Genomic DNA, 23358 nt, shown 5'->3' on the forward strand with positions numbered 1-23358 from the left:
GTAATTCCTACACCGTTCACCTGATTTGAATGTAAATACCCTGAAATTAAAGCTGAAAGTCTGCATTTAAAGCACATCTTGATTGTTTCATTTCAAATCCATTGTGGTGGTATACAGAACCAAAATGATGAAAATTGTGTCAATGTCCAAATACTTATGGACCTAACTGTATGTTATACAAAAACGGAATTTACTGTGGCAGGGAGGTGCAAAACACTAAACATATACAGATCTTAAATAAAAAAAAAGTACAAAAGTTTGACTATTTCTAAGAACTAAACAATCTAAGAATACAACAATTTAAATATAAAATATATATAAAAATAAGAATAGAATGAGCAGTGTGAATGGTCAACATAGTGCAATCGGATACTGAGATAAAGTGGCTTATGCATACTGAATTGCCATGAGACGGACTTATATTAGTTAAATAAGTGAATGAATGTCAATGGGAGTCCTGTTATAAAACAGCAATAACAATGATAAAACATGTTTTATCATTTACACCGGCATTCAGTGTTATTAACGTCAGGCTTAGGTTAAGCCTAAATTGGCTACAGAATTATGTTCTAATCGTTTTATTAAAGGAATAGTGTAACAAAACAAGATGAACATTTTTGTTGCACCTTTTGGGTGAATGAGCATTCTAAGCAGCGTCACTGAACACTTCTCGGTTAACTAGATATATTTTCTGAGATAAACTACTTTCTCTTGTGTCAGTAAGTACATTCAATAAAAAATTGCATTTAACTCCTGATTGGACAGACGGACTGTCTGTCTTTTAACAGGAAGGAGAGTGAAAAACACGAAAAGCGCCTGCTGTCAACCTGTTTTTGGTTGAATGGCCTACTGTAGGGACCAAAAGTAATTGGACAATTGGCTGCTCAGCTGTTCCATGGCCAGGTGTATGTTATTCCCTCATAAAGGGAGTTCGTTATTTCATTGACAAGGAGCAGATAAAAGGTCTAGAGTTCATTTCAAGTATGGTATTTGTGTTTGGAATCTGTTGCTGTCAACTCTCAATATGAAGTCCAAAGAGCTGTCACCATCAGTGAAGCAAGCCATCGTTAGGCTGAAAAATCAAAACAAACCTATCAGAGAGATAGCAAAAACATTAGGTGTGGCCAAATCAACTGTTTGGTACATTCTTAAAAAGAAAGAACGCACTGGTGAGCTCAGCAACACCAAAAGACCCGGAAGACCACGGAAAACAACTGTGGTGGATGACAGAATAATTCTTTCCCTGGTGAAGAAAAACCCCTTCACAACAGTTGGCCAGATCAAGAACACTCTCCAGGAGGTAGGCGTATCTGTGTCAAAGTCAACAATTAAGAGAAGACTTCACCAGAGTAAATACAGAGGGTTCACCACAAGATGTAAACCATTGGTGAGTCTCAAAAACAGGAAGACCAGATTAGAGTTTGCCAAACAACATCTAAAAGAGCCTGTACAGTTCTGGAACAACATCCTATGGACAGATGAGACCAAGATCAACTTGTACCAGAATGATGGGAAGAGAAGAGTATGGAGAAGGGAAGGAACTGCTCATGATCCAAAGCATACCACCTCATCAGTGAAGCATGGTGGAGGTAGTGTTATGGCGTGGGCATGTATGGCTGCCAATGGAACTGGTTCCCTTGTATTTATCGATGATGTGACTGCTGACAAAAGCAGTAGGATGAATTCTGAAGTGTTTCGGGCAATATTATCTGCTCAGATTCAGCCAAATGCTTCAGAACTCATAAGACGGTGCTTCACAGTGCAGATGGACAATGACCCGAAGCATACTGCGAAAGCAACCAAAGCGTTTTTTAAGGCAAAGAAGTGGAATGTTCTGCAATGGCCAAGTCAATCACCTGACCTAAATCCAATTGAGCATGCATTTCACTTGCTAAAGACAAAACTGAAGGGAAAATTCCCCAAGAACAAGCAGGAACTGAAGACAGTTGCAGTAGAGGCCTGGCAGAGCATCACCAGGGACGAAACCCAGCGTCTGGTGATGTCTATGGCTTCCAGACTTCAGGCTGTCATTGACTGCAAAGGATTTGCAAGCAAGTATTAAAAGTGACAATTAGATTTATGATTATGTTAGTTTGTCCAATTATTTTTGGTCCCTTAAAAAGGGGGGGGGGCACATATAAAATGTGTTGTAATTCCTACACCGTTCACCTGATTTGGATGTAAATACCCTGAAATTAAAGCTGAAAGTCTGCACTAAAAGCACATCTTGATTGTTTCATTTCAAATCCATTGTGGTGGTATACAGACCCAAAATGATGAAAACTGTGTCAATGTCCAAATACTTATGGACCTAACTGTAAGTACACAGAACATAAATTACATCTATGCTAAGCTTAAATAAGTAAACCTCCTAAATATACATATAAATATGAATAATACAATATACTAAACCCTAAATACACATAATAACCTATTGCTAATCCAAACCTATTCTAAACTAAGTGAAGTACAGTGAAGTACAGGGATGTCAGGTGGCTGAGCGGTGAGGGAATCGGGCTAGTAATCCGAAGGTTGCCAGTTCGATTCCCGGTCATGCAAACTGACGTTGTGTCCTTGGACAAGGCACTTCACCCTACTTGCCTCGGGGGAATGTCCCTGTACTTACTGTAAGTCGCTCTGGATAAGAGCGTCTGCTAAATGACTAAATGTAAATGTAAGTACAATAGTGCAATATTACTGATAGTGCAACTAGTAGCTGAAAGTGAAGGTAATAACGGTTTTGCCGGGATAACTGGATCTATCAGACCCTTGAATGTTTATGAGACTATTTCAATAGCTCCTTCTATAGACCTACTGATCGCAAACTATAGTTTGAGTATCCACTAATTCGCCTTACATAATCAATTTTCATTGGTGATTTTATCGGTTAATGATTCGTTAGACCCATGTTTGAATACTGCAAAAATGCTTTTATTAGTTACGTTTATCTGCTTTACAAAACATAGCTTATTTGCAATCGTAAATTCTTATTGCCGCTACAAATGCACTTCGTATAATTAAACTCTTGTTATCATTTTATAATGTATAAACTATACATATTAGGTATATTTATACACTACATCTTAAACTTTGTCTGAATAACAGAAGACTCCCATACGGGAGCACTTGCGGCATCTGTTGATAGAAAACAGAATCGCAGCCTTGGAATGAAGGAAAGAAAATGGCAGAACGCGCACCTGGCAGCAATATAACAGTAAGCAGGAGTGAAATAGCCTTAAATTTGCCTTTCCCGGTGAGATTTTGAAAATAAATGAATGGCTGATAAAACGCATATCTAGGAAAAGTCATGAAAGCAGGGTCCTGGAATTTGATTGAGTGCGAGGATAAAAATGTATTTTCCTCTTCACTGGGTCAAAATGACCCGTTTCTAAATTGAAAAGTTCCAAAGCTACCCCTAAACCTGTAGACTTCAGAATTTCATTGGCTATCAATCACAGGGTTCATTAGTGAAACAGTTGAAGCCAAGTGTAATTTTTTAACCCAGACAGAGCAGATGGGGGGGGGGGGGGGGGGGGGTGCACAGATTTTGGGAGCCACCACAACTCTGAGCGTTTTACCCTGCCCAAACAAAACCTGAGCTGAAAATGGGTGAGAAACTGTTCAACGATCTAACTCCACATTTCAGTGTGACAAAGTTTTTGCGCTTTGCACATGCTTTTAGCAATTCATTTCACATGTATATAATGTACTGAGAAGCAATCATGGAATTTGCTTTACAGCATCTTTAAGAAGATTAAATAATCTAATGATCTCATGTTATTTAGCATTTTTGTTAGGAAGCTAACAAGCAGTAATTGGCTTTTAAACAGCGGGAGAAAGGATTCACTTCTGCCAGCAATCTAGTTTTCTGTTGCAGGCTTAAGTCAAAGTGTTACAACATAATACACATCAGGGCTCTAGAGTGCAACCAATTTGGTCGCACTATGCAACCAAAATTTGTATATTTGTTCTCCTTTGACGGAACTCACACTCGTGGTTGGATCATATCGTGGTCTAAACCACGATAATCCGCACACCGGAAGCTGTTCCTCCACCCCAGGCCCTGGTTCTCCAGTGCTCTGGCCCAGGGGATGGCTCCCCCTGCTGGAACCTCCCAATCCCTGTGCTGCTTAATTCTAGAAGGACGTGATTGCACTGTGCCAACACTACCACTCACGGATCTAAAAACAATCTTCGCCCTCTCAAAAAACACGCACCCTGCCCCCAAAAACAGAAGTCTCTCAAATTTGCCTCCCTGAACATCCAGTCTCTCACAAACAAATCACTTATACTATATGATTTTATATCTGATCATGGCATTGACATTCTATGTCTCAGTGAAACCTGGCACTGCAGTGGTGACTATCTCACCTTAAATGAGGCGGCTCCTGCAGGCTATAAATACATCGAAAAAGCACACAGCTCTGGCCGTGGTGGGGGGCTGGCAGTGTTCTATCGGGACACTTTCGGCCTGGTTGAACTGTAGGTCCCTGTTTCCTCATCTTTTGAATGCTTAGCTGCCAGAAGCCTCACTCCTGAACCTCTGCTAATTGTTTCTATTTATAGACCACCCAGAGCTAACCCCTACTTTTATATCAGATCTCTCAAATCTCCTCACAACCCTGTGCCCCACCTTTTCCAGGATGGTGGTACTTGGTGATTTTAATATCCATGTAGATGCCCCTAAGTGCCCGCTGGCCGTTGACTTCCTCAACCTCCTGGATTGCCTCCCGCTCACTCAGCATGTACAAGGACAAACCCATCAACACAATGCAGGGTTTTTCCTGGGTCAAAATGGGTCTTCGGTGCTCAAAAAAAATATATATATTCGTTTTTTTAAGTTTTTTTTTCTAATCAATGTATTTATTCCCAGGTGTTTTGCATCCCCCCCCCCTCATAAAGTATTTTGTAAATGGCATAAATGCTGCCAATTAATAATTGACGTAACAACTTATTGTAAATGGTCAGTAGCCTAGCCTATCGATTAAGGCATGTACACTGCCTGCTTCATTTGATCTTGATAGGCTAAGCATTCTGTAGCAAATTAACAATAAACCCATTTTTTATTAATTAAAACTACTTAAGCATAATAATGCACCTAAAATACAAACCTGAGCAAGGGCAGCAATCGCTATCGAATCAACATACATGTGCAATTTAGCTAGCAGGGGAAGAATACAAACAACGAAAATCACCAGTTAACTTGATTTAAATTTGCAAGAACTATCGACTTATACAATAACAGGCTTAAAAGAACTGACAACATAAGTTACACGACTTGCAGTTCTCAAGGACGCACACACGCAATCTCAACTGCGGTGTGAAGCGCGTGTCCGTGCAATTCTCCGACATGCACTCTAACAATCACTGCTGATAGACGGCATAACATTTTGTACAGCCTGATTTCTGATACCGTGGCGGCAGACATTTAGCCATAGAGGAAACACTGCACTATATATTATCATTCCAGGTTAAGAATACCAATGGAGGCTGCATTTGAAATCATAAATCAAACTTTTGTCAGCATTTTGAGTGGAAATTTCATTTGCATTTTTACAGGTGTATTCGTGCACGTCGGGCTGGCCCTCGCAGCGGAACGACAGTTTATTGGCCACTCTGTCCATTCGCGCACCTCACAGTTGCGTATTGATCAGACAAGAAGACACGCTTAGCAACTCGATTACTATTGATCAAAACAGAACGAGGGTTCGGCTGTAGCCTACTTGAAACATACTATTGAGAACATATTCGCTGACATGCATTGCACGCATGATGAACACAGCTTTGTTTTTTTTCATCGCAGACTTTTTTTTGCCTTTGGCGCTCGGGATTTGTCATTGGCGCTCAGGAAAACAGCATTGGCGCGCGCCAAAATTTTCTCTATGCAGGAAAAACCCTGGGGTGTCAAGCTGGACTCATCATTGTCCTTTGATGCACACATTAAATCGATCTGTCAAACCTCTTTTTACCACCTGAGATACATCTCAAGGCTGAGACCCTCTCTACCAAAACATGCTGCAGAAAAGCTGGTGCACGCATTCATCAGCTCCCGTCTTACATTTAGTCATTTAGCAGACGCTCTTATCCAGAGCGACTTACAGTAAGTACAGGGACATTCCCCCGAGGCAAGTAGGGTGAAGTGCCTTGCCCAAGAACACAACGTCATTTTGCACGGCCGGGAATCGAACCAACAACCTTCTGATTACTAGCCCGATTCCCTAACCGCTCCCGTCTGCGCTCAAGCCACCGTCTTGACTACTGCAACTCTCTGCTGGCAAGTCTACCAGCAAAAACCATTCAGAGGATGCAGTATGTTCAGAACAGTGCTTCCCGGGTTCTCACCCGGACACGGAAATCGGAACACATCTCCAGGACCTCCTCACCCCTCATTTCACATCTAGGTCACTTAGGTCCGGAAACTCAAACCTCCTTGCAGTTACATTAGTATCCTATCAAAGTAAAAAAAGAAAAAGAAAAAGGTAATTCATTATCTTTCTTACATTTTATGAACAAAGGCTAACCACACTAACCCTAACCCAGACCTGGGCATTTTACGGGGATCCGTAAAATGCGGTTTGTCCCAGTCAGGCCCGCGTGAGGTAAATCAAAAATGAACAATAAATGTGAGCGGTAGGAAATCTGTAGTCCTGAAAGACTACAGTGATAAGGTGATTTACGTATGTGCACTTATGCAACTTCACCGACAGGAGACACAGAGTTAGCTGCTGGTTAGCCCTCGAAAATGTCCGCTCACAGTAAAAAAACGAAAGGTTGATACAGAATGTCTAGTTTTTAACAAGACTTGGACCTCTAAGTATCTGTTTACTGAAGTCAAAGGAAAAGCTGTGTGCTTAGTTTGTGGAGAACATGTCGCTGTTTTGAAGGATTACAATTTGAATCGGCACTACGGGCAATAGTATGTGCCTGCAGAGCCTGAGAGCTGCAGTTTCAGGACCGCAGTTTTAGGACAGCAGTTCTAGGACCTTAGATTTATCTGACAGCGCCACCTAGCGAATTGGATGACGAAATATACTATTCAGTGTCACTAGATCGCAACAAGTTAGGCTATTTGAATGGTTTGAGAGAGGCAAGAAACAAGGAAAACTCTGGAGAATTTGATTATTCAGATATGGATACATATACATAAATATATATACAATAATAAACAATAGGGGTGTAACGATACACTCAGCTCACGATTCGATACGTATCCCGATACTGGCGTCACAATACGATACGTATCTAGATACATTGAACCCCCCAGAAAGAAAAAAAATAATAATTCTAAATCAACTTCAAGAATGTGCAAATATTTTTATTTGAACTTCTGTATGTTAAGTAACAATGTTTGTGTACAACAGTGGTTCTCAAACTTTTTACACCCCGTACCACCTCAGAAAATATTTGACTCCAAGTACCACCATTATGACCGACGTTACAGTAGTAAGCCTACCCTCAGGGACGTGCACAGGTACAGGCTAGTGTGGCCCGGGCAACAGCCTGTTTTCCCTGATTGGCTGATCTGCCCCTCTGGAGAAAGAAGCTAAATAAACTTCTTTTTTTTGTGGCTGCATCAATACGATAAGCCCATCATCAGTAAAGTTAAATTGCGATATCATCCAGTTCTGTGTTAATTTATTTTACATTTACATACATTTAGTCATTTAGCAGACGCTCTTATCCAGAGCGATTTACAGTAAGTACAGGGAAGCAAGTAGGGTGAAGTGCCTTGCCCAAGGACACAATGTCATTTGGCACGGCTGGGAATCGAACTGGCAACCTTCAGATTACTAGCCCGACTCCCTCACCACTCAGACTCCATTTTGCCACCATAACGTCATTGTTTGTATTCGCACGCCGGTGGACTGCGAGTGAAGGAGGAAAACCCTTACACTTTCACGTGACTTTTTGAAGTAATGGAGATAATGACAAATGCCCTGTGAATAGTAAAAAAAAATATATATATATCCACTTGTGTCTTGAATAATGTGCAGCATCAGCTTGTAACGTTTGCATCAACGTCGCGCTACCTTGCCTTATATTGACGTATAATCATGCTACTTTACATGAATCAAAGCAAAGTAATAGCCTATGTAGCAGCAGCAGGCTAACATAGCTACATTATGTCCGGTCACTGTTGTATAGTACTGTAATAGGAACCCGGGAAACAGTTTGGTCCTAGCGTGTGCCAACATTTATCTTTGTTTCAAAGCTAAAATATTATAGGGAAGGCAAAACTTATTTAAAATCACATTTCAATGATATCATGGTTAAAGTATTTAAATATTTCTAAGATTCCTCTGCGTATCACTAGAAGGGGGCACGCGTACAACAGTTAGAGAACCACTGTTCTATATCAGTCAAACTCATTTTGCCCTGCTAGGCTACTGCCCAGTTCAAGCTGTGAATGCTCAATGCTGTGTGTACGCGAGACGTAGGTGCAAGATAGGTAGCTAAACCAATAGGATAAAACGAATGTCATATCGAAAACATATCGTCATGACTCCACAATACATATTGTTACATTTTTGTACCGCAATGTATTGTACCACGATATATTGTTACACTCCTAATAAACAATAACAATCGCAGTATCACATCCATCCACCCCTCCACCAAATACACCTGCATCGCTCAATCCAACTCTATCATTCCCTCCACCCCATCAACCACTCGAGAGCAACATTTTGAAGCTTAAGTTTCAGAACCACATTTCTAGATTTTCGCGACTACCAAAATACCAAAAAGAGTGCGACCAAAGCAGTATTCCCCACAAATAGTACTTTCTCTCTTCAACTTGGTTGTTAACAGTAAAGCTATGTATAAGCTATGTATGTTAACGTGTGGCTATGTATAAAACCACTCCCGTGTTGTGAAATGATTTCTACAGCAAAGTTGAAGTTAGCTAGCTAACGTTAACTTTATTGTCCAATTCAAGACCCAGAATTGTTTTACACATAACCACGTGTGATTCTCAGCTACTTACACTCTGATTCGTGTCCATCTTGTTACGAAAAAAGCTACATTCACTTCCTCTTCTTCTTGTTATAATTTAATGTCGAGCCGTAACCTACATTCACTACTGCAGGAAAATATTGATTATCTTGTTCCAGTCCATGGTTATCCAATTCGCAAGGTGGCACTGTCAGATAAAACTAGGGTCCTAATTTTGAGCAGAATTAAAGATCCTATAAAGAAAATTCCATGATTTGCTTCTCAGTACATTATATACGTGTGAAATTATTTCCCGAAAGCATGTGCAAAGCGCAAAAACTTTGTCGCACTGAAATGTGGAGTTAGACCGGAGAACAGTTTCTCTTCCGTTTTCAGATCAGGTTTTAATGGGCGGAGCCAAAAAATGACCAATCTACATCAGATCACAGACGGTTGCATTCTGTTACTCAGCTGGTACGATGCAAAGACAAAGTAATTAATACATAAAACATTCAGAGACTGCAGGTAGGTCTGTTCTGATATCTGCAATTGATTAAGCTAGTGTTGCTTTTGTTGCTAAATTCAATAAATTCGAGGGGGCGGAGATTCAGCTCCTTCAGGCGACAGGCCCCCCCAGTCTCAAGCAGAGAAGACCTCTGATTTCTCACGATTTCAAGCCTCATGCTTGTCGGTGGTTTTTTTTCATTCGAATTTGGATGAGTAGTTAACAACACATTCTTCTGTGGTGTAATGAACTTAAAACTCATTTTCAATTCCAGTTTACAGGATCTTTAAGTTCAGCCTATTGGTTCAGCCCGCCACAACGGCCCCAATTTCTCATGTGGCCCTTCGGGAAAATTAATTGCCCACCCCTGCCCTACCCCATCAGAAAAGTGAAGCAGCTTACCTGTACTGAGCTGTTGTCAAACATCTCCAGGGTCAATTCATCATCTTCCTCCTCTTCCTGATTTAAAGCAGACAGGTCCAATCCACCTGCTGCTGCGCCATGGAATTCTCTTTCCACCTCTCCTTCAGGTTTCTTCACCAGACCCTGAATACTGTCAATTTCATAGAACTGCAGATATATAGGTGCCCTGCTGGAGTTGCGTTGAATTTCTACACGCAGAATACCATCACGTGGCCATTTCTCCCTTACATGTTCCAGACAGTTGATAGGTGAACGGGAGAAGGCAATATGGATGTATGCCAGAATGAACAGTACAAACAGGGCCTGAAAAGAAGGGACAAAAACAGAATACAATTCATTAACAAGAAGCACTAACGTGTCAATATCAAATGTAGAAAACAGACATAATTGAGTTGAGTGAGAGCAGCACTAAGTTGCAGATACAACCCATTAATTTCATCAACATGAAATTACAGTAACTATGACCAAAAATATAACATATAAAATATAACCGTAACACAATCAAAAATATATATAATCTCAATCATGATTGTGCATGAGTCAGAAGCCTACCTTTCGTAAAGTGGAAAAAAGGCACAGTTCGAACCAGCTACCTTCTGATTACTAGCCCAATTCCCTATCCGCTCAGCCACCTGACTCCCATTTCTGGAGGGTATCATGATTACGGAACCAGATTGTATTATTTTTTATATTACTACTGATGAAGAAAGTGTTTTGTCCGTCTCTTCATAAACGGAGTGACTAAGTTCAGTTGAGTTCTGGATTTTAAGTATTATCAATCTGCAGATTGGGAGAGAATACCAGACCCCTGACAATAAAATGACAACACGACACCAGGCTTAGGTCTCAATCATGTCTCTCTCAGCTCTGAAAGCCGGAGGACCATCTTTTATAGGGCACAAGAATGTAAACATAGATTGTGACAGTCAGGCAGTAATGACGTTTCAACAGTCTCAGAGAAAGAGATTCACTGCTCCCAACACATGACAACTCTCAGACTAGAGAGTTCATAGTTGGAGCTCTCCTTGTAGTCATGACAAGGAACGTTTAGCCAGTACTTTCTCCTGACCCCGAACGTCTATTAACCCTGACACATAGACACAATATACTCTTATTAATAGCAAGCTTACATGAGAACGTACTAACTAGTATCCAATGACTAGTTCTATTGATTAGTGAATAATGTAAGCACACAGGATATCCCAAGTTCTTCCACACTACCATTTTTGAGAATGCTTATCGATCCGAGTGTTAATCAGGAGCGGAGGCAGACGTTGTAAACATTCAGGGCTTAGCCAAAACCTAAGACATATTCTGGGTTTAATGTGATGCTAAATAGGGACGTCCACACTTAAAGGGGTGATTGACTGAAATGGCCCAGGTGCTGTTTTATGAGCCCTGATGCATCCTGTGAAATAGCCCCAGAATGAAACGCTAGGTTTTCTCCTTTTATGGTATGCTCATGAATATATAGATGAGCTGCACGCTGATTGGTTGGCTTGCAACGAGTGAAGCTGCAGAGCAAAGACGCAACGCGGCCAACAGAACTCACTGAAACATCGAAGGTGGAGACTTTAAATAAAAACGTACAAATAAATCTATTGTGTCTACACAACACTGTTTTCAACAGATTGACTAGTTATAATTTGAAATGATAACGTTAGTTGTTTCCACTTCTGTTGTCGAAGCAAACGCGATGGACTTAGGTGGGTAACGTTAGCAATACAGCCAAAGAGTATAGAAGAACATTCTTTGCTACAGCTTAGCAAACAAACTATCGTGATTCAACTCAGCTTCAGTTAGCTCTAGCTATCTTGCTGAAAAATGTATCTGGACAAACATGCATCTAGAATTGTAGATTTACATGACAACACAGGTTATTTATTTGAATGAAACACAGTCAGGAACATGAAATAATGTTAGCCCCATTGCCAATAAACTAAATCATCACACATTCTACTGATGCTAGATACAGGAAGGATACGTTAGCATTGCTAATAATTGTTAGCAATTAACATCATACTACAGCTTGCGGTTGTGATGAACATCAAGGTCGGAACAGCACCTCTTTTCAGCAACAGCTTCATAACAAATCCTGCTTTACATTGTTCCAGGTTTTCAAAACTGTCCTTGGTGAAATGGTTCGAGCAAATGTGTAATTGAGGGTCGAACTGCACAGGGATCTTCTCATAGACAAACATCACAGCCTGTCGAGTATTTGGTTCCTTGGGAAGACCCTGAAGAGTGTCAGCATTCTCTGAACACTGCATTTACGACCATAGTCCATTTTCAATATCCTTGAAAAACATTCTTCTTTGTAATTCCGTGGAAGTACACACACAGCAGCGCGCAGTAAATTTTGGTGCATGACAAAGGTACAGACCAGAGCCAAAAAAGGTGGAGCTTTTTCAAAACCGACTGTTTTACAGCTAAATTTTTTAATTGTGAGATTTGCGAGGTTGTGAGGTTCACTGTATGTCCATTTTACATTTAGTCATTTAGCAGACGCTCTTATCCAGAGCGACTTACAGTAAGTACAGCGACATACCCCCCAAGGCAAGTAGGGTGAAGTGCCTTGCCCAAGGACACAACGTCATTTTGCATGGCCGGGAATCGAACAGGCAACCTTCTGATTAATAGCCCGCTTCCCTAACCGCTCAGCCACCTGACTCCCATTTTACCCACTGAACTGTCGTTACTCAACTTTGACAAGTTAAATTCGGTTCTGCGCATAGCATGCAAGCAACTTTTTTGGCCTACATTTCAGCGCCAAATCGTTTTTTGAGCTTTATGTAAAATACACATTGCCGTTTTCCAATTGGTAAAACCTTGTTTAGTGAAGGTTATGTCTATCATTTATGGCTCCAAATTGTCGACAGGGGAAGCAGAAACATGCATCTAGCTTGGCTGAGTACTCTAACCAAGTTCGAGAGCGATACCAACTTGGGTTGAATGCCCGGGACCTTGACTGAAATGGGGGTACGTTTGCAGAACCGACTGTCATTCAAACCATGCTCGCCTTCACAGCACCCACAGCAACGGTAACGTTGCTTCCACTAGGACCAGCACGTTCTGCCTGCTCTGGAGTAGGATTTTTCCAATATCCCTTGTAGCAGAGGCAGTAGTAGATGGTTTGGGGATCAGACATCCATGCATGATAACAGGTTTTTCTTTGTACAAACACGCATGCACAGAACAACCGGTGACTAACCAAGCTAAAAGACTACTATACTGTACTGTTAACGTCTTACTAGCCTTGTATCTTCTATGAAAACAAATAGGCTAAAGATTAAAATGGAAACAGAAGTATGAAATTGCAGGGTTTATTATTAAACACCATGCTACACTTTACTATCTGTATCTTTTTCATATACCTTCAACTTATAACATTTTTGGCTGAAGTCAGAAGGAGCTGGGGGCACAGCAGAAAGAGTCAGAAGGGGTGGGGGGCATAGCCTACCCCTGCACCTCCCTGGATCCGGCCCTGGCTTCCAGCACCTTGGGCAGATCCCACCTGGGCGCTGACATTCTTTGAAACAGTTTTACCAACGGGTGGCTGAAAAGAGTTGTTCAACCAAAACCTTCATGATAAGTCGAGACGGCCGTTGCGTAAAACTTTACTGAATCCGCGGCTAGTTCCATGTCAAACAGCGATGTAAAAAGCATTCAAAAGTTTTGGCCTTCACACAACTGAGAGAAAGTTTGCCATTGTGTTGATGTGGATTGAGCGTACGCGCTGTGTATAGTTTGGATGACAGCCTCAGACAAAACTCTGCATTTTGAGAGGTCCCTATGTTGATATCGGGGTACGCATTTATAGACCAACTGCAATCTAACCTGCAACGTGCGTGACATCCTTTAGCCAGTAAATAAAATTTTGCGTAATGGTTGAAGGGCCAGGCAACAAACTTTATAATGAAACTAGAGAGGATACAATTTCTGGGGAAATTGTAGGGTGTGCTTGCTTGCGTCGGTTGCACAGGGGTCCGTTTTTGAATGACATTTTTACAACTGATATTTCTGTATATTTTATATAAAAATGCATACTTAGTATTTATAAAGATTACATAGATTTAAAAGCATTTTTTTGTTGCTGCTCATTTACAACTGAAAATACGAGTGAAGTGTAGATTTAAATAGATGTCTTCTCATTTCCCCTGCAAGAGGCAGCCTCATCGTTGAATCAAAACGAATACATTTGGCAGACCAGTGTAAAAATTTACCTAATCTCTATGACTTAAACGTCCTTTTAAGTTTTTCCCTTGTGATATTTTCAGGCATTTAGCCTACTCATTGCATTCATTCATTAAAAAAGAACCTGCTTTGAAGATTATTCTACGACGTTACCGGCAGTAGAAGATGGAATCGCGATTCAAACAGTACCATCTGCTAACTGAAAATATGCCCCCAAAAACGTAAATAAGCTTGACATTTATTTAGTGGAAAATCGCTCATTCATAAAAAGCTCACTGGTAGCGATCATTGTCAGTAACAACGCAAAATGCGATATAGCCCTGTGCGGAGAAGCTGCAAATTGTACTACTACGGTGCAGTACTAGACTACTGCTGTGTTCGTCTTGGTAGCGATTGCGTTGGTTGAATTGGATTTAACATTCCGTTGTACAGTTTAGGCTGAAATTAATTATTTTCATGAACAGATTGACAAGTTTAGGCTGTGGCAATGAAGTTCAGGTTAGTAGTTAGACTTTTGATTTAAGTAAGGGGAGTGCCGAACATGTTCTGTGGCCGTTTGACTTCCTAAACAGCTGTGTAGATGTTTTTGTAGTGTCTCGCGTAGGCTACAGCGTTGCAGTGAGCTGCACTGGTTTGAAACCACAGGTAATGATAATTTCACCCACAAATCGTTTACTTGTAATTTAATGTCATAATAAATCCTACAACGAAAATGTATTTGTGAGGAATTTTTATTTTAACGATTGAAAACAGATGCATCATAGACCACTGTAGTATGTGTTGCCCGGGCAACAGAGGCTAATGTCATGATGCTAATACTTCAGTGAAATAGTAGACTACTGTTTCCGAAAGTAGATGTACTTCCTTAATAATATCAGCTTATATTGTACATTACACATCACAATTGTGTGTCATATCACAAAATAAAATGAGTAAATAGTTATCACCCTGGCCTCTTTTCTTGTGGCGTTTCTGCAGCTGCCTTGCAGTAAAGCTATAGTTAGCCTAGCTATCCCCCAAGTTAACAGATGCGAAACGAATGTTCTGCCAAAGGTAGTCACGCGTGTTTTCGTGACGTTAGTGACGCAGTGACGTTAGTAACGTCAGTGACTGTGGCTAGCAAATTAGCCACCGTTAGCTTCACTTTTCGCCACAAAAACTTAACTTAAGCCTAAACCATGCAACGGAACGTAAATTCCAATAGAAGCAACTCAATCGCTACCAAGACGAAACTTTTGACACCTACGTTGTCTATGTAGACCAAATATTGACTGAGTTTAAGGGGGGCAAAAAAAATTAAAAATAATATATATATGTGAGAGAACAAAGGTTGTACCCTTGCCGAAGGCAAAGCACACCCAACTAGAGAGGGTACAATTTCTGGGGAAATTGTAGGGTGTGCTTGCTTGCGTCGGTTGCACAGGGGGGTCCGTTTTTTATGAAATGTTTACAACTGATATTTCTGTATATTTTATATAAAAATGCATACTTATTATTTATAAACATTACATAGATTTAAAAGCATATTTTTTTGCTGCTCATTTACAACTCAAAATACGGTGAAGTGTAGAATGAAATAGATGTCTTCTCATTTCCCCTGCAAGAGGCAGCGTCATAGCTGAATCAAAACGAATACATTTGGTAGACCGGTGTAAAAATTGACCTAATCTCTATGACTTAAACGTCCTTTTAAGTTTTCCCTTCTCGTGATATTTTCAGGCATTTAGCCTACTCATTGCATTCATTCATTAATAAAGAACCCCTTTTGAAGATTATTCTACGACGTTACCCGGCAGTAGAAGATGGAATCGCGATTCAAACAGTACCATCTGCTAACTGAAAATATGCCCCCAAAAACGTAAATAAGCTTGACATTTATTTAGTGGAAAATCGCTCATTCATAAAAAGCTCACTGGTAGCGATCATTGTCAGTAACAACGCAAAATGCGATATAGCCCTGTGTGGAGAAGCTGCCCCGGTAAATTCTACTACTACAGTACAGTACTAGACTACTGCTGTGTTCGTCTTGGTAGCGATTGCGTTGGTTGAATTGGATTTAACGTTCCGTTGTACGGTTTAGGCTGAAATTAATTATTTTCATGAACAGATTGGCAACGTTTAGGCTGTGGCAATGAAGTTCAGGTTAGTAGTTAGATAGACTTTTGATTAAGTAAGGGGAGTGCCGAACATGTTCTGTCGCCGTTTGACTTCCTACAGCTGTGTAGATGTTTTTGTAGTGTCTCGCGTAGGCTACAGCATTGCAGTGAGCAACACTGGTTTGAAACCACAGGTAATGATAATTTCACCCACAAATCGTTTACTTGTAATGTAATGTCATAATAAATCCTACAACGAAAATGTATTTGTGAGGAATGTTTATTTTAAAGATTGAAAACAGATGCATCATAGACCACTGTAGTATGTGTTGCCCGGGCAACAGAGGCTAATGTCATGATGCTAATGCTTCAGTGAAATAGTAGACTACCGTTTCCAAAAGTAGATGTGGGCCTACTTCCTTAATAATATCAGCTAATATTGTACATTACATTTCATAATTGTGTTTCACATCACAAAGTAAAATGAGTAAATAGTTATCACCCTGGCCTCTTTGCTTGTGGCGTTCCTGCAGCTGCCTTGTAGTAAAGCTATAGTTAGCCTAGCTATCCCCCAAGTTAACAGATGTAAAACGAATGTTCTGCTACAGGTAGTCACGCGTGTTTTCGTGACGTTAGTGACGTAGTGACGTTAGTAACGTCAGTGACTGTGGCTAGCAAATTAGCCACCGTTAGCTTCACTTTTCACCACAAAAACGCAATTTCTACTTAAACCATGCAACGGAACGTAAATAAAAATACAACCAACGCAATCGCTACCAAGACGAACCTTTTGACACCACCGTTGTGTATGTAGTCCAAATATTGACTGATCCTTAGGGGGGCGAAAATAAATAAATAAATATGTGAGAGAACAAAGGTTGTGCTCTCGCCGAAGGCTTGAGCACACCCAACTAGAGAGGGTACAATTTCTGGGGAAATTGTAGGGTGTGCTTGCTTGCGTCGTTTGCACAGGGGTCCGTTTTTAATGACATTTTTACAACTGATATTTCTGTATATTTTATATAAAAATGCATCGGGCCTACTTATTATTTATAAAGATTACATAGATTTAAAAGCATCTTTTTTTTGCTGCTCATTTACAACTCAAAATACGAGTGAAGTGTAGAATGAAATATGATGTCTTCTCATTTCCCCTGCAAGAGGCAGCTGACAGGCTGAATCAAAACGAATACATTTGGCAGACCGGTGTAAAAATGGAACGTTTAGGCTGTGGCAATGAAGTTCAGGTTAGTAGTTAGATAGACTTTTGATTTAAGTAAGGAGAGTGCCGAACATGTTCTGTCGCTGTTTGACTTCCTAAACAGCTGTGTAGTGTGTCTCGAGTAAGCTACAGCGTTGCAGTGAGCTACACTGGTTTGAAACGACAGGTAATGGTAATTTCACCAACAAATCGTTTACTAATGTCAGAATAAATCCTACAACGAAAATGTATATGTGAGTAATGTTTATTTTAATGATTGAAAACAGATAACGCTACATCATAGACCACTGTAGTATGTATTGCCCGGGCAACACAGGCTAATGTCATGATGCTAATACTTCAGTGAAATAGTAGACTACTGTTTCCGAAAGTAGATGTACTTCCTTAATAATATCAGCTTATATTGTACATTACACATCACAATTGTGTGTCATATCACAAAGTAAAATGAGTAAATAGTTATCACCCTGGCCTCTTTTCTTGTGGCGTTTCTGCAGCTGCCTTGCAGTAAAGCTATAGTTAGCCTAGCTATCCCCCAAGTTAACAGATGCGAAACGAATGTTCTGCCAAAGGTAGTCACGCGTGTTTTCGTGACGTTAGTGACGCAGTGACGTTAGTAACGTCAGTGACTGTGGCTAGCAAATTAGCCACCGTTAGCTTCACTTTTCGCCACAAAAACTTTACTTAAGCCTAAACCATGCAACGGAACATAAATTCCAATAGAAGCAACTCAATCGCTACCAAGACGAAGCTGTTGACACCTACGTTGTCTATGTAGGCCAAATATTGACTGAGTTTTAGGGGGGCAAAAAGAAAAAAAGAAAAAAAGAATAATAACTAGAGAGGGTACAATTTCTGGGGAAATTGTAGGGTGTGCTTGCTTGCGTCGGTTGCACAGGGGTCCGTTTTTGAATGAAATTTTTACAACTGATTTCTGTATATTTTATATGAAAATGCATACTTATTATTTATAAAGATTAAATAGATTTAAAGGATTTTTTTTTTGCTGCTCATTTACAACTGAAAATACGAGTAAAGTGTAGAATGAAATAGATGTCTTCTCATTTCCCCTGCAAGAGGCAGCCTCATCGTTGAATCAAAACGAATAAATTTGGCAGACCGGTGTAAAAATGGACCTAATCTCTATGACTTAAACGTCATTTTAAGTTTTTCCCTTCTCGTGATATTTTCAGGCATGTAGCCTACTCATTGCATTCATTCATTAATAAAGAACCCCCTTTGAAGATTATTCTACGACGTTACCCGACAGTAGAAGATGGAATCGCGATTCAGACAGTCCCATCTGCTAACTGAAAATATGCCCCCCAAAACGTAAATAAGCTTGACATTTATTTAGTGGAAAATCGCTCATTCATAAAAAGCTCACTGGTAGCGATCATTGTCAGTAACAACGCAAAATGCGATATAGCCCTGTGTGGAGAAGCTGCCCCGGTAAATTGTACTACTACGGTACAGTACTAGTAGACTACTGCTGTGTTCGTCTTGGTAGCGATTGCGTTGGTTGAATTGGATTTAACGTTCCGTTGTACGGTTTAGGCTGAAATTCATTATTTTCATGAACAGATTGGCAACGTTTAGGCTGTGGCAATGAAGTTCAGGTTAGTAGTTAGATAGACTTTTGATTTAGTAAGGGGAGTGCCGAACATGTTCTGTCGCCGTTTGACTTCCTACAGCTGTGTAGATGTTTTTGTAGTGTCTCGCGTAGGCTACAGCATTGCAGTGAGCAACACTGGTTTGAAACCACAGGTAATGATAATTTCACCCACAAATCGTTTACTTGTAATGTAATGTCAAAATAAATCCTACAACGAAAATGTATTTGTGAGGAATGTTTATTTTCACGATTGAAAACAGATGCATCATAGACCACTGTAGTATGTGTTGCCCGGCCAACAGAGGCTAATGTCATGATGCTAATGCGTCAGTGACATAGTAGACTACTGTTTCCGAAAGTAGATGTATTTCCTTAATAAAATCAGCTTATATTGTACATTACACGTCACAATTGTGTGTCATATCACAAAGTAAAATTAGTAAATAGTTATCACCCTGGCCTCTTTGCTTGTGGCGTTTCTGCAGCTCCCTTGCAGTAAAGCAGTTAGCTTAGATATCTCCCAGAAGTTAACGAGTTGCTAAACTAATGTTCTGCTAGAGGTTGTCACGCGAGTTTTCGTGACGTGAGTGACGTAAGTAGCGTCATTGACTGTGGCTAGCAAGTTAGCCACCGTTACATTTACATTTAGTCATTTAGCAGACGCTCTTATCCAGAGCGACTTACAGTAAGTACAGGGACATTCCCCCGAGGCAAGTAGGGTGAAGTGCCTTGCCCAAGGACACAACATCAGTTGGCATGACCGGGAATCAAACTGGCAACCTTCGGATTACTAGCCCGCTTCCCTCACCGCTCAGCCACCTGACTCCCCACCGTTAGCTTCACTTTTCACCACAAAAACTTAATTTCCACTTAAACCATGCAACGGAACGTAAATCCCAATAGAAGCAACTCAATTGCTACCAAGACGAAACTTTTGACACCTAGGTTGTCTATGTAGGCCAAATATTGACTGAGTTTTAGGGGGGCAAAAAGAAATAATAATAATATATATGTGAGAGAACAAAGGTTGTGCCCTTGCCGAAGGCAAAGCACACCCAATAATATATATGTGAGAGAACAAAGGTTGTGATCTCGCCGAAGGCTTGAGCACACCCAATAAGTATGCAGAATAAAAATAGTGTTTTTGCTTGCAGCAAACACACTAATAAATATAGCTGCAAGCAGCAATGGGGTGGCCAAGCAGGTCAGATGACCCAGAAGAAACTTTCGACATCCTCAGAAGAGTGTTCCGAGTACATGCAGCAAGTTTGGCGTGAATCCATCAAAGATTTGCTGAGATACGACACAACTTTCTGTTTGGCGGCTCTGCTCCTGATTTCAATTGGCTGTACCGGACAAACGGTTTCGAAAATCTAAAATCATTTTGATATTTTGTGTGAGGATTGCATATACTATAGCTTGTAGCTTGACTACAGGTAACTAGCGACTGCGGTGTACCTGGCTTCCTTTGCAGTGGCTTACAGTCTCGCTAAACAGAGAATCAGAGACATGACAAGCTCGTTGGCTTTGGCTGGATCAAACCTCTGAACATTGCCGTTGCAAGGACACCAACTTATCCTAGTGAGCGATTCTCAGTGCTGCAAATCACAGTTCAGTTACTGGGTAAAAATATAAGCAGTTTTTCCTGTGGCAAGCGGTTGTCCGATTTGGCCCAAGTTTAAACAGCTGTAATTCAGTCCTATTTTGACATGTCAATGTGATTGTGGTCTGAAGATAATCTGTCCCAAATATGGTGAATATTTGATACATTTTGTAGGAGGAGTAGGACAAAAACGTTTTATTAATTCATTCAAAATTGTGGCATCAATTCGGCTGGTATCACAAGTTAACATGTGTCAGACATGGGATCGCCCCCCTAGTGGTTAGAGGACACATATCTACTAAGCACAATAAATCTGACTCTTCTTGAGTATAGATCCCCTGAGAATGATAATTATTACCATTATACTGTTAGACAGCTACTGTGGCATACCTGGCTTTACTAAACATATAAACCAGTATCATGACATGCTTGATGACTGTGGCTGGGTTCGAACCTATGACCTTGCACTTCAGAGGAACCCGTCTTAACCCAGTGAGCTATTCTCACTGCAGGGAAATGCTGTGTTCAGTTACTGTATAAAAAAGTATGCAGTTTCTCCTGTGGGGTTGTCAGATTTGACCCAAGTATAAAAAGCTGTAATTCAGTCCTATTTTGACATGTCAAGGTGATTGTGGTCTGAAAATGATTTGATTACATGTCCATGAAAATAGGAGCAACGGCGAACGAGGAGTTTGTTTTAATGAAAATTCCAAATGGCCGACGCCCAAAATGGCTGACACGGGACAGTGTGATATATTTCGAGTTAGTATGCCATGTAGAATCAGAAGAGACCAATCTTGTGATTTATGACAAATCTGTTCAGAAGTTATGATGCAAGAAATCCGATGCACTGGCTAGATGTAGCATCACTATATATCGACAAAGCACAATAAATCTGACTGAGTATAAATCCCCTGAGAATGAAACATTATCGTGATCATTATGATTATACTGCTCGACAGCTACTGTCGCATACCTGGCATCACTAAACAGATAAACCAGTATCATGACATGCTTGAGACTTTGGCTGGATTCGAACCTACGACCTTGCACTTCAAAGGAGCCCGTCTTATCCCAGTGAGCCATTTTCAGCGCTGGGAATTGCTGTGTACAGTTACTGTATACAAAAAGTAAGCCATTTCTCCTGTGGCACGCGTGGTCAGATTTGGCCCAAATTGTTGCCCCAACAGCTGTAATTCAGTCCTATTTTGACATGTCAAGGTTATTGTTGTCTGAAGATAATCTGTGCCAAATCTGGTGAATATTGGATACATTGTGTAGGAGTAGGGAAAAAACATTTTATTCATTCATTCAAAATGGCGGCCTCATCAATTCGTCTGGTATCAGGCATTAACATGCGTCAGACATGGGATCTCCTAAGATATCACGAGACATAGGAATCACTGAAATACAACAAACAAATCAACAGTTATTGGTCAAAACACAATTTTTCCTATTGTAGCGCCCCCTAGAGCTCAAATGACCCTACCTTTTTCGGACCTCTTAATAACAGGGTCATGAATCCATACACCAAGTTCGGAGTCAATGCATCAAAGATTCACTAAGATATGACCTCACTTCCCTTTTTCCGGATCAGTTGATGAATTTGATTGGCTGGAACTAACAAACGGTTGTGAAAATCAAAGCTCCAGGGGATAACTTTTGTGAGGCTTGGTCTGAAGATCATCTGTGGCAATTTTGAAGAAGATTCGACAAGAATTGTAGGAGGAGTAGCAAGAAAACGTTTCTCCTTAACATTCAAAATGGCGAAGATTCTATATGACGTCATAGTGTGCGTTGAACTTGTCTTGATCCAGGGAATCCAATGAAACCTCATTTTGGAAAATGCGGCATATGGTTCAAAGGTAACGTGTGTAAATACACCTTCAACTTTGACCCATTGGTGGCGCTAGAGGGTTGAAATGGGAGACATGAAACTTGGTGAAAGTGATGAGGGGACAGGTCTCAAAAATTTCACAACTTCTGACCATGTGGTTCTAGGGGCTGCCATAGACTCCCATTGCAGATGTATAATAATAATAATAACTAGAGAGGGTACAATTTCTGGGGAAATTGTAGGGTGTGCTTGCTTGCGTCGGTTGCACAGGGGTCCGTTTTTTAATTACATTTTTACAACTGATATTCCTGTGTATTTTATATAAAAATGCATACTTATTAATTATAAAGATTACATAGATTTAAAAGCATCTTTTTTTTGCTGCTCATTTACAACTGAAAATACGAGTGAAGCGTAGAATGAAATAGATGTCTTCTCAGTTCCCCTGCAAGAGGCAGCCTCATAGCTGAATCAAAACGAATAAATTTGGCAGACCGGTGTAAAAATTGACCTAATCTCTATGACGTAAATAAGCTTGACATTTATTTAGTGGAGAATTGCTCATTCATAAAAAGCTCACTGGTAGCGATCATTGTCAGTAACAACGCAAAATGCGATATAGCCCTGTGTGGAGAAGCTGCCCCAGTAAATTGTACTACTACGGTACAGTAGACTACTGCTGTGTTCGTCTTGGTACATTTACATTTATTCATTTAGCAGACGCTTTTATCCAAAGCGACTTCCAAGAGAGAGCTTTACAAAGTGCATAGGTCACTGATCATAACAACAAGATAGCCACAAAACATTGCGAGTAGCCAAAACATGAAGCACACATTGTGAACAACCAAAGTAAGTGCCAAAGGGAAGAACCATAAGAGCATGTAGTTAAACAAGTTACAATTAAACAACATGAACTGCTATAAGTGCAA

The 23358-nt window shown here is 40.5% G+C and overlaps 1 protein-coding gene across 1 annotated transcript in view; it reads right to left on the reverse strand.

Annotated features, from left to right (window-relative positions):
* The window catches only part of tmem259 (transmembrane protein 259), a 90045-nt gene that overhangs the window by 49826 nt on the left and 16861 nt on the right, over positions 1–23358 (reverse strand). The window contains exon 2 of the mRNA XM_067230067.1: positions 9842–10165. Coding sequence (XP_067086168.1) covers positions 9842–10165 — 324 coding nt within the window. The remainder of the gene's footprint in view (positions 1–9841; positions 10166–23358) is intronic.

Source organism: Osmerus mordax, chromosome 26, assembly GCF_038355195.1.
Source record: "Osmerus mordax isolate fOsmMor3 chromosome 26, fOsmMor3.pri, whole genome shotgun sequence".
Taxonomy (NCBI): Eukaryota; Metazoa; Chordata; class Actinopteri; order Osmeriformes; family Osmeridae; genus Osmerus; species Osmerus mordax.